The 12125-nt window shown below is 49.0% G+C and overlaps 1 protein-coding gene across 2 annotated transcripts in view; it reads left to right on the top strand.

The window, feature by feature from the left end:
- Nucleotides 1–11740, top strand: part of CAPN5 (calpain 5) — a 52561-nt gene extending 40821 nt beyond the window's left edge. For both annotated transcript variants that reach the window (XM_061458089.1, XM_061458088.1), the window contains exons 4-13: nucleotides 1728–1936; nucleotides 2351–2543; nucleotides 3075–3268; nucleotides 3986–4063; nucleotides 4792–4987; nucleotides 5956–6078; nucleotides 6561–6757; nucleotides 7036–7157; nucleotides 10923–11059; nucleotides 11367–11740. In XM_061458089.1, the coding sequence (XP_061314073.1) occupies nucleotides 1728–1936; nucleotides 2351–2543; nucleotides 3075–3268; nucleotides 3986–4063; nucleotides 4792–4987; nucleotides 5956–6078; nucleotides 6561–6757; nucleotides 7036–7157; nucleotides 10923–11059; nucleotides 11367–11549 (1632 nt within the window). In that variant the 3' untranslated portion in view covers nucleotides 11550–11740. The remainder of the gene's footprint in view (nucleotides 1–1727; nucleotides 1937–2350; nucleotides 2544–3074; nucleotides 3269–3985; nucleotides 4064–4791; nucleotides 4988–5955; nucleotides 6079–6560; nucleotides 6758–7035; nucleotides 7158–10922; nucleotides 11060–11366) is intronic.
- Nucleotides 11741–12125: the final 385 nt, after the last annotated feature.

Below are 12125 nucleotides of genomic sequence, written 5' to 3'. Positions count from 1 at the left end.
GAGTGAGGGCATCATTAATATTGCAGCATAGGAGCATTGAAAGCTTCGGGCTGGATTGTTGCTGGTAGTTAAGGAGTCAGTGAGCTCTCCAGAGAGAAACATATGTGCAGGGTCATGGCTTTGTGACAGCAGCCAGAAGATAAAAGCCAAAGGCTCTGGCAGCTAGACCAGGACCAAGGCACAATGAATGGGGTCTCACAGTGGCACAGGGCTTTCTGAAGAGCCTTTTACCATGCAGTGTAGCTGTGTCCTGGCCTATCTCACCCTAATACCCACAGCTGTCTCCACAGGACAGTGGTTATTTGGTGTATTGGAACATAATTTTCCCTATAGGAACGTTGGGATTGTTCCTTGCTCAGGTCGTGATGCTTTGGGAGCAGGTAAAAAGCAAAGGTGTGGACAGTTGGTCACATTAATGCAGCTGAGTTGGTCAGGACTTGTCAACTATCGACTGCTTTATCAACACATGGCCTCACAGCCCACCCTGGCCATGAAGTGAAGCCACGTTGCCTTCACCCTCAACAAGAGCTAAACTGCGGTGGGGCAGTTCCTGACTGTGTGCTTCTATGTCCTGACTCTAGATAAAATACTGATCCTTCTATATGGAGCATCTGTGCACGGCTGTGCCCATTTCTGTCCCATCTTTTGGGTGGATTTTCCATTCAAAGCAAAGCTGGTGGTGCCTGAAGCCAGGAAGGACTGTGGGCTTTGTTACCCCTCACTCGTGCCTGTCCCACTGGCAGTGCAGATGGCAGTGACACCAAACCCCCACTCCTTCAGCCCCTCAGCTGCTCTAGGGTTTCCTTCCATCCAGGCTCTCTTTTTCCTGTCCTTGCTTGGATGAATATGGTAGCTCTTGATGGGGAAGAATGGAGACGTTGTGGGGATGAGAATGTTGCTTTTCCCACTTTAGCAGGATATATGTACACAGTGTGTCTGGTCTCTGTTCATTGCCAACAGGTAGATGAACACAGCACTTACTCTCGGGCCCTGCAAGTCACACCAGAATCAAGTGACAGCATCAAAGAAGGTGCCTTCACTTAATGGTACCCTACTGACAATACAGTTAACAAAAATGTGGTCATCAAAATAACCATCCCTGGTCAGACCAAGGACCCTCTGCTCCAATAGCCTGTCTGCAGCTGTAGATGGCAGAAGATGTCCAGGGTAGAGTTGTAAGAAAGAGGAGCAAGGATCTTTACCCCCATCTTCCAAAGTGAGATGAAGTCTAAGCTATTCCAGTACACGTTAATCTAGCCTGCATTGGAGGAACCAGGTCCAAAACCTGTCCCCAGTAAGATGTAAGCAAGTCCATCCAACTCATACTTTTCCTTCTCTTTGATATTGGGGCCTACAAGGATGCTGGGGAGGGACCCTTCATCAGGGACTGTAGTGATAGGACGAGGGGTGATGGGGTCAAACTGAAACAGGGGAAGTTTAGATTGGATATAAGGAAGAAGTTCTTCCCTGTGAGGGTGCTGAGGCACTGGAATGGGTTGCCCAAGGAAGTTGTGAATGCTCCATCCCTGGCAGTGTTCAAGGCCAGGTTGGACAGAGCCTTGGGTGACATGGTCTAGTGTGAGGTGTCCCTGCCCATGGCAGGGGGTTGCAACTTGATGATGTTAAGGTCCTTTCCAACCCAAACTATTCTATGATTCTATATTGCCTGTGTTAGTTCCAGAATGAGAGTCAAGTCCACCAAGGTGCACGTGCCTCCTCTCTTGCAGGTCATCCCAGACTGGAAGGAGCAGGAATGGAATGCTGAGAAACCCGAGAACTATGTGGGGATCTTCCACTTCCAGTTCTGGCGTTTCGGTCAGTGGCTGGATGTGGTGATCGATGACCGCCTGCCCACACTCCACAACCAGCTCATCTACTGCCACTCCAACTCCAAGAACGAGTTCTGGTGTGCCTTGGTGGAGAAAGCTTATGCCAAGTAGGTATCTGGGTGGCTGCAGGACAAACTGGGACCTGGGTGCCCTGGTTTTCATCTCTGTTCATTCACCAGTTGGTTTGCACCAATGGAAACAACAGGTTTCCTGAAGGGAAGTAGGACATATCTCAAACAGACAAAGATTGTGAGGAAAAAGCCTTTTTTGTAGCAAAAGATCTTCCAATTCGACATTGGTCTAAGTAATACCTATCCTAGAGATTTCAAGTTCCTATTCGTCCCATGACAGCAAGAGTGCTGCATGCAGCATGGGTCTTACGTTTTTACCCTACTTTACTATCTTCACCCACTGGAAGTTTTATTACAGATCTCTCTTCTCCAGCCTGCCCCAAGAACTGTCCCAAACCCCTTCAAATGTCAATGCAGTGTTGTCATGCCATCCCTGTCACTCTCTTTCAGGTTGTCAGGCTGTTATGAGGCCCTGGATGGAGGCAACACAGCTGATGCCCTGGTGGACTTCACTGGTGGGGTGTCTGAACCTATTGACCTGACCGAAGGGGACTACATTGCTGATGAAGCCAAGCGAAACCTCCTCTTTGAGCGCGTGTTGAAGGTGCACAACCGGGGAGGCCTCATCAGCTGCTCCATCAAAGTAAGCAATGTTACTTGTATTGTCAGGGTCTCATGGGATTTGAGTGGTCTTATACTGTGGGAGACTTCTGAATTAGGTCAGATAAATTATGGCCAAGGGTCCCTACTTCTTATGGATGGCAAAAGGAGTCGAGCCTGGATGCCCACCCTTATTCATGTGTTGAAGAACCTAGATTCATTCCATCACTCTTCAGATGTTAGGAGGGGATTTGCTCCCAGAGGAAGGTGTTTTGGTGTCTGCCTGTAGACATCTCCACAAACACTGGGTGCCAAACCTCCCATTATAACCACTAGAATGAGATCTATTGGTTGACACTATGAGAGCTCAGAGGCCTCATGCAGCAGATGGAAACCAGGAAGGATTTAGCACCTGAAATTATAGAATCCCAGACTGGTTTGGGTTGGAAAGGGCCTTAAAGCTTATCCAGTTCCAACCCCTGCCATGGGCAGGGACCCCTTCCACTAGAGCAGCTTGCTCCAAGCCCCATGCGTTCACATCCCCCTGGTACAGTGTCTGTATCTCCCTGCCCAGGCCACCTCAGCAGCAGACATGGAGGCCCGCCTGGCCTGTGGACTGGTGAAGGGCCACGCGTACGCGGTGACGGACGTGCGGAAGGTGCGCCTGGGCCACGGCCTCCTGTCCTTCTTCAAGTCGGAGAAGCTGGACATGATCCGCATGCGCAACCCGTGGGGCGAGCGGGAGTGGAATGGCCCTTGGAGTGACACGTGAGTTAGGATGGGGACCAGCAGCGCCTCTGTTCAGGGGGAAAAGCGGATGGATGGGAGCTGGATGGGAGCAAGGCTGTCCCACGAGACAATTCGACTACATCCACACCTATAGGATAACCTCGTATGGGATACTGCTTCAACCCATGTCCTAAACCTACTGTTTCACTAGGGTAGATTCATTCTTTGCCTTGGGGTCTTGGAGGTCAACAGAAGGGTGGTTGAGCTTGACAAACCTTCTCATTAGTGCTCTGGTGGGTGTTGTGGTGAAATTGCAGTCATGTAGTACTCTACATTCGCACTAGTGAAGGATGATTATAGCTCACCTTTCTGCTCCCTGTCTTGTTCCAGCAAAAATAGCACCCAACAGAATCAATCTCTGCCACCACTGACTGCTGTGGTGTCTGTGGATGGGATGGAGAACCAAGGGCTGGTGTAACCAGAGCCTTTGTCAAGGGTTCAGTTCGTTATCTTCATTGATAGGGTTGTGATTGTACTGGCCAAACAAAGTCTTGCCAAGCTGGATTCAGATCCACTGGTTAGGAATCTCCAAGCCATGCTGCACTCCCCCCACGTTTGAAAGATGAGCTAACCAGTGGGAGGGAACTGGTTTATATAGACCTTGTGCCCTCGACAGGTCTGCTGAGGCCACGTAGGCCCTTGAATTCCTGTGTGTGCCCTTGCCCTCACAGTAATGATCCTGAACTCTTCCCACAGCTCTGAGGAGTGGCAGAAAGTGAGTAAAAGTGAAAGAGAGAAGATGGGGATGACGGTGGAAGACGATGGAGAGTTCTGGTGAGTCCCTCCTGGGGTTGTTGCCATGGGCCATACCTACAAAGTCCTCCCAGGGAAGCACGTGAGTCATTTCCATACATACAGCTATCAAGAACAAACCGCCTTCCAAGCCCTAGGATGTTTAGTGATGCTTCCTCTCTGAGCCCATGGGTGTTAGCTTTGAATGGCCATGACCCTAGGATTGCCGGCTGCTCTGTATCACACTGGATGCAAGCTATTTCACCAGGGTACTTGCAACCTGTTATGGATTAACTTAATATCCTCACCAGATATGTTTCAATATAACAGGTACCCATGTGTATAGGAAGGGCCACTCCTCTGCTTCTCCCACTCCAAAACACGTAACTCTGCCGTTTAAACTGAACAAGTATTTACTGCATACATGGAGAAAGGTATCTCCATCTCTTCCATTATTCAGCAGGCATCAGAGGCTACTCAAACATGGTCTCTGTCTATGATAGGGTGCCTGTGATAGGGTGATCAAGTATTGGAACAGGCTGCTCAGGGCAGGGGTGGAATCACCATCCCTGCAAGTGTTCACACACCGTGTAGACAAGGCCTTCAGTGTCATGGGTTAGTGGTGGCCTTGGCAGTACTGGGGTAATGGTTGGACTGGATGATCTTAAAGGTCTTTTCCAACCCAACTGATTCCATGATTCTATGATCCTTCAGTGTACTGTTGAGGGGGATGGAGCAGCATAACCCAGCTCTGCCCTTTCCTGACTTAGGATGACCTTTGAGGATTTCTGCAAGTACTTCACGGACATCATCAAGTGCCGTCTCATCAACACGTCCTACCTGAGCATCCACAAGACCTGGGAGGAGGCAGTGCTCCACGGGGCATGGACCAGAAGCAGTGACCCCTTGAAGAACCGCTGTGGAGGCTGTATCAACCACAAAGACACCTTTTTGCAGAACCCTCAGGTAAGTCATGGAGCAGAGGAACTTCTGGAGCCTCTACACGTGTTTCTAAGTGCTTAAATCTCCTACAGGGACCTAGAAGGGCAAAACAGCTACCAGACCTCTGGTAGATTAAATGTGCTCATGAACATTCTCTGGCTGAGACCCCTGGCACAGCATGACCTGCATCCAGGCCAACTCTGTTAACCTTGTCCCTCTTATGAGGGAGAATGCATCCAAGTGCCTGGTGTAGAGCATCTTGGCACAACCAAACAGCAAGCTGTGGCACAGGGTAGCAGTGTTAGCTGGGGCCAGTCAAACAGAGCTATTTCCAACAGTTTGGATGCCTGAAGGATCAAATTCCAGTTCTTTTGTCCAAGCCTTGGCACTAATATTCACCAGGGCAGGTGTAGTCTGTAGGGGCATTTCCTTCTAGCTTGGCCTTCAAAAAGGTCCTGCTCTGAAGTTCATCTCCTGGAACAAGCTCTTCCATTCTGTACTGCTCTGAACTGGGGTTCTCAGCAACATGAGACAAGTTCTTGTAAGTCCTCCATCTAACAATGAAGGATGAAGGGTGGTCTAGTCCATTGCAGGAATTGTGATCAAGGATGTGGCACAGTTGTTTCCTGCTTCCAGCTCTGTATTAGTCTTCATCTTAGGTGTCTGTGAGCATAAATTCCTCCTTCCATGCCTCATAGGAGGACTTGTGGCAGACTGCAAGGGGTGAAAATCTCTGGTATGAGACTACATCTAGACTCCTTGGACTCTGATGAGCAATTGAGAGACTGGATTTTCCAGTCTATTTATAAGATGAGCCTAAAAGGTCTTGGCAGGATGATGCCAGTTCCCAAGAGGAATGGGTATAGGCTGGTACTGAAGCAATGAGGTGGGTGAGGAGAAGCTGAGGTTAAACCTACTCTGTGTCACCCACCCATACCCAGTGATCCTGTCTTAATAGAAGTCCTCCCTTACCTTCCTTCTTTTGTTCCTAGTACGTATTTGATGTGAAGAAGGCAGAAGATGAAGTGCTGATCTCCATCCAGCAGAAGCCAAAAAGGACCAGTCGCAAAGAGGGCAAAGGAGAGAACTTGGCCATAGGTTTTGACATCCATAAGGTAGATCATGGTTCCTGCATCTTGGCCTGAATACCCCAGTGCATTTGTTAGTGGTGGAGTGGTACCTCTGTCCTGCATGACCATCGGTATTGCTCATTTAAGCTTTATCTGGGTGCCTCTGGGGTGCTTCAGCACAGTGTGCCCCTCTGGAGATTTCAGAGGTGAACAGCGACAGCATGGACAAGTTCTCCTTGCTAAAAGCAATGGTCTGTTACCTCCAGATGCTGAAACCCATTACAGTTATGTGTCCTTGATGGGCCCCCAGTGTCAAGCTGAGATACAAGAGACAAGAAGTTCCTGAGCCAACCAAGTTGGGAGAACCACATCCGTGCTTGTTTTCCACCCAGCCCAGTTGGGACCATTTTGTTGGTTGCCTCAACTCTGCCTCTCCCAGCACTGTGGGGTCAGTCCCAGGGTGGATCCAAATCCATTGTCATACGTTGTGCTGTCCTTCTGACCACCCCGCTGTGGTGTCTTCCCAGGTGGAGCTGAACAGGAACTACCGGATGCACACCCTGCAGCAGAAGGTGGCCAGCTCCATTTACATCAACTCCCGCAGCGTCTTCCTGCGGACAGACCTGAAGGAAGGTCGCTATGTCATCATCCCCACCACTTTTGATCCCGGTCATGTAGGCGAGTTCCTTCTCAGGATATTCACAGATGTGCCTTCAGACTGCAGGTAAGGAGCAAGAGCAGCCATGGGGAGGAGATGACTGTTGGGGGACGTGGTTTTCCTGGTTGGAATTGGTCATAGCCTTGCCTGGAGATGGTGTTTGGTTTCCTTTCAAGAGACAGGAAGAGAAGCTCCCACTCTGCTCCTAAGCGTGACATGGGAGAGCGTCCTAAACCCCGGTTGAAGAGACAGTGCATAGTTCTCCCATCCTGCTAGAGCAAACTCTGGTGTGCCCGTGGGGTAAGACTGGGCACCTCTCAAAGGGCACATGTCTCTCCTTGCAGAGAGCTGACACTGGATGAGCCACCACATACCTGCTGGAGTGGGATGTGCGGTTACCCGCAAGTGGTATCCCAGATCCATGTCCTTGCTGCAGCCGGGCTCAAGAATCAGGACTCCCAAGGAGGTACTGGTCTTTCCCTGTCTAGTCCTGTGGGAGCTGGGAGGTGGTTGTTCCAGTGGGAAGAGGAGGAGGTGGTTTCATGAGGTGAGAGGTTGCTGAGATTTGTTATATCCTCAGATATGTTTTTCAGTGAACAGCCTGATTCAGACACCAGAGGAGAAAGTCCATGGGGAATCAATGTGGACATGATCTGGAAGCTGTTATATTTAAGCTGCTGTGTAAGATCCTTGGAAGATCCTCCCAAAACTTCTCCAATGCCCTTAGCAGTAGTCCTGTAGAAATCCAGGCTTTCTTCCTGCGTATAAGTAGCTTTAAAAGTCAGGAATCATATATAAAGGCGTTTTAGTAGGAAGGACAGAGGAGCAATGGGACAGGCTGACGTGTTGGGGTAGTGTCCATCACCAGAGGCTGGATAAATGTCTATTAGTAGAGGGCAGGTCAAATTTAGCTCTTTGGGGGATATTGTGGATGGAGAACTTTTTACTGTTTCCAGTAAGTCCCACTCCATGCATGGCTCCTAGGAGCCCTCTGAGATGACCTGAATTGGGTGACATGGTTTAGTTAGGGTGCCATGGTTTAGTGTGAGGTGTCCCTGCCCGTGGCAGGGGGTTGGACCTGGATAATCTTAAGGTCCTTTCCAACCCAAACTATTCTATGATTGTATGAATTGCCACTAACACAGTGCACTGGATTTTGCCTCCTTGGTCCTCTAAAGGTTCATTTTGATGCAGTTTTGACATCCAACACTTCTGTTTCATGAAAAGCAGCAGCAGCACCATGTATCACCATGTTCTGCACCCACATAGAAACTCATGGCAAGAGCCCCATGCTCAGTCCATCCTAGGGACCAAGAAACCCAGGGATAGTGAAGACTTGGACTGGAAGATCATTGAAATAGGGATGAAGGGTGTAGAGATTGTGATTAGAGATGCCTTTTCACCAAGGGAACAGACCGGATCCAAGCCTTTCTCCTCCATTTCCTAAGTCAAGGACATATTTTGGATGTGGCAAGGTTTAACCAGGCACTTCCAAGCCAAATTTCAAGTGTAAAACTCAAAAACATAAGATTTAAAAGATCTAAACAAAAAAGTTATCTTTTTTTTTCATCCAAACATTATTGTAAGGGCTGTGCATCAATAGAGCCCTGAAAGTAAAGACCAGTATCCTTCCTTAGAGCAAGGATTAGCCCTGTTTGCTTATTTAACACATGCCACAAAGGGAGCCCTTCTATCCTGTCTGCTGTTTGGGAAGGGAATTTGACCCTAGGGAGGTTGTTTTCCCTGGGGTTACTCACAACATCCCAATGTAGCTTAGCAATGAAGGGAAGTCTGTAGTCAAAGGTCTCTGAACTGTTCACAGAAACCAGGTTTATCTTTCCTGCAGGTAAAGATGGATTCTGGAGCCATAAAACAATATTTTTCAGCCAGAAGCCCTTGGGAATGGCTTTTTTCCAGCTGTTCTCCAGCTGTTTTCCAGCTGTTCAGCTCCCACCAACAGCAACCTGCATTGTGCTTTCCAGCGCAATGGCATGACTCGCATCTCTCAGCCCAGGCTTTGCACACTAGTTTGGAAGCAGTGATTTCCAGTTGGGAATTTGGCTCCGGCTGATGGAATATGAGGATTCACTGGGACATCCCAAGTGACAAGGCCAGTTTGGAACAACAGCTATCAAGTCCAGCAGCTGCATCTCACCAGGGAGCCAGATCCTTGCAAACAGAAAGCAAGGAGGTGGTCTGGCAGTCAGAGATGTGGTTCTTAAATCCCTGGTGCTCTGAAGGGGGTTGTTTGTTCCTCCTCATTTCCCCATTTCCCTTGGAGAAGAACTTATCCACCTGGTTTGGCTTTCCATTATACCTCATGCTGGGAATTAACTTCCCATAGCAATAGCTCATTCTCTATTGGAATTCCCAAAACAAGTGCTCATTTCTTAAGGGGAAAATGATCACTAGTGAGGGGCTCTTTCCCTTTCCTGGAAGCTCAGGTACCATCCAGCTGTGGTCTGGTAGCCTGTGAACTTGGCAACTTTACTCTTCATCTTTGTGGCCTGCTTGTTCCCTATGACTGTATTTTCCTATCTAGGATATTGCAATAACATTCCTTTCACGCTTCCTCATCCATTTCCCACTCTATGTCCCATGGTTGCCCCTCAATGCCCAATCTTTCTCTTCCCCATTTATTTCAGTACCACCAGTGATCCTTTGTGACATTTTGATCCTCTCCCTGAATTAGAATCATGGAATAGTTTGGGTTGGAAAGGACCTTAAGATCATCCAGTTCCAAATTCTTGCCCCCAGCAAACACTCTTAAGAGCCATCTTCACCTCTTTAAATACATTTCCATCCTAAGGCTCCCTATTCACTGGTTGCTCACCAAACCTTCCCAGTGCCCAAATGAATTCATTTTGCTCATAAATGAGCACATCTTGGCAGTTTTGGTTCAGCATTGTGGCATCTCTCATCACATAGAATCATAAAATCATAGAATAGTTTGGTTTGAAAGGGACCTTAAGATCATCCAGTTCCAACCCCCCTGCCATGGGCAGGGACGCCTCACACTAAACCATGGCACCCAAGGCTCTGTCCAACCTGGCCTTGAACACTGCCAGGGATGGAGCATTCACAACTTCCCTGGGCAACCCATTCCAGTGCCTCACCACCCTCACAGGAAAGAACTTCTTCCTTATATCCAATCTAAACTTCCTCTGTTTAAGTTTTAACCCATTACCCCTTGTCCTGTCACTACAGTCCCTAATGAAGAGTCCCTCCCCAGCATCCCTATAGCCCCCCTTCAGACACTGGAAGCTGCTCTGAGGTCTCCACGCAGCTTCTCTTCTCCAGGCTCAACAGCCCCAACTTTCTCAGCCTGTCTCCATACAGGAGCTGCTCCAGCCCCTGATCATCCTTGTGGCCTCCTCTGGACTTGTTGCAACAGTTCCATGTCCTTTTTATGTTGAGGACACCAGAACTGCACACAATGCTCCAGATGAGGTCTCAGGAGAGCAGAGCAGAGGGGCAGGATCACCTCCTTCGACCTGCTGGTCACGCTCCTTTTGATGCAGCCCAGGATACGGTTGCTTTCTGCACTGTGAGTACACACTGAAGCCAGCTTATGTTCATTTTCTCATCAACCAGCACCCCCAAGTGACCCATGCTGACAGCTCCTGCAGCATTTGAGTTTCACTAAGTCTAGGAGTAAGATGGTCCCATGATTTACGCATTGGAGTGAAAAGCACAGTCCTACTGAGGTAGCTATCATCACCTTAAAGTAAAACCAAGGTTAGGCTGGCTTGGGTGTATACATGCTGCAAGTGGGTTCTTGCACCTTGAAGGCTCTTGCCTTCCTGGTGTTTCCTTTCACAACCTCTGTGAGCCTGTTTCTCTTCTCCATGGCTTGCTTTCTGCCTGCCTTCAGCAGGGCAAATGCTGAAAGGAGCGTTGAGCAGGATGATGTCTTCCATGAAAGATTTATCCCATAGGTCAGGAGGATTTGGAGTGATGAAAGAGTGTTTATGTAGAATATGGGGGTCAAGGAAGAGGCTATTTCATAGCAGTCCATCACCACTTGTTGTCCAGTGTTGCCTAATAGAAGTAAGCTTGAGCCCAGCAGCTGAGCTTCGTGGACATCATCTGGGGTGCGATGAGCTCTTTATCAGATACCCATCTCCTCTGTCGGGTTATGGAGGAAAAGTGCTGTGTAACAACCCTGGAAAAGGGCTCTGAGGAATTACAGGAGCTATAACAAAGCAGAAATTCCCTTTTCTCTCCCCAGGAGCTGACCCTTACGTGATCATAAAGTGTGAAGGGCAGAAAGTTCGCTCTCCCGTGAAGAAGAACACGGTGTCTCCAGAGTTTGACGTGAAAGGGCTCTTCTACCGCAAGAAGCCAGGACAACCCATCATTGTTCAGGTACAGTGAGCCAAGGATGGAGATCCTCTTTCACTTGAACCCCCCTACCTGCCTCTTCTCATGCTGTCCACAGCGGGTCTGTCCCCCAAGGCTGAGCGTCATCAGTTTATGCAGCTCAACCTTCCACCACCACGTGCATCGGGTAAATGCACATCCTTCACCCCTCTCACAGAGTGAACCCCGAACCTTGACCACCTCCATGCCTCCAGCTCAGAGCAGGTCCCCAATAAACCCTTCTCTTCTCCAGTGCATGAAGCTTGGCTTCACCCCTCAAAGACCTGCCCTCATTTCTGCTTTATTTCCCCAGATCTGGAACCACAACTTAATAAGTGACGAGTTCTTGGGCCAAGTGGTGCTCACAGGGGACCCCAGTGACCGGCAATCAGTGCACACACTGCACCTCCAGGACAAGGGGAACAAGAGATCAAATGATCTTCCTGGAACCATCGCTGTGAAGCTGCTCAGCAGTAACATCCTCACCAACGTCTGAGTACTCAAGGACTCTTCTTCTGGTGCCACATATGTGTATATAACATGCACACATACATACATATATATACACACACAGAGCCTACCTACCATCTGCAAAGTGCATATGAACCATGCATGCATTCCACTCAAAGGAGCCAATCTTGTGTTTTCAACGTTGACAAATGGTGCCTTTTTGGGGAACCACAACGATCCTTCTGCTGGCATCCTCTCTCTTGCAGCCTCCATTGCCTCCGTGTGTCCCATGGGATCGCTGTGTGTCCTGATGGCCAGAGCACAATGCCCTGTTTGTTTACACAGGCTGCACGCACGTGCCACCGTGTACCATGGGTCCCACCAACTTGCTTCAATGCACCTTTGATGTATCTGCTTGGTTTAAGAGTTGTCATCTGCCCTGAAACTGCCATTTTAGTGCTTGTCTTCGGAGGCACCGCAGTGCACAAGAAGTGGGAAAAGAGATTGGGACCTTTTGGATGTTCTCTGGGTATGGGTTTGCTTAGTGCAGCTGGAAGGAGAATGCACCAAGGCAGTCCCATATCCCAAATCCACATGGCCAGCAAGAGTAAAGGCTCCATCA

This window comes from Pezoporus flaviventris, unplaced genomic scaffold (genome assembly GCF_033815535.1).
Source record: "Pezoporus flaviventris isolate CSIRO_AGI_PZ_B2104156 unplaced genomic scaffold, CSIRO_AGI_Pfla_v1 ptg000025l, whole genome shotgun sequence".
NCBI classification, from domain to species: Eukaryota; Metazoa; Chordata; class Aves; order Psittaciformes; family Psittacidae; genus Pezoporus; species Pezoporus flaviventris.
This window is presented reverse-complemented; position numbering and strand designations above follow the sequence as displayed.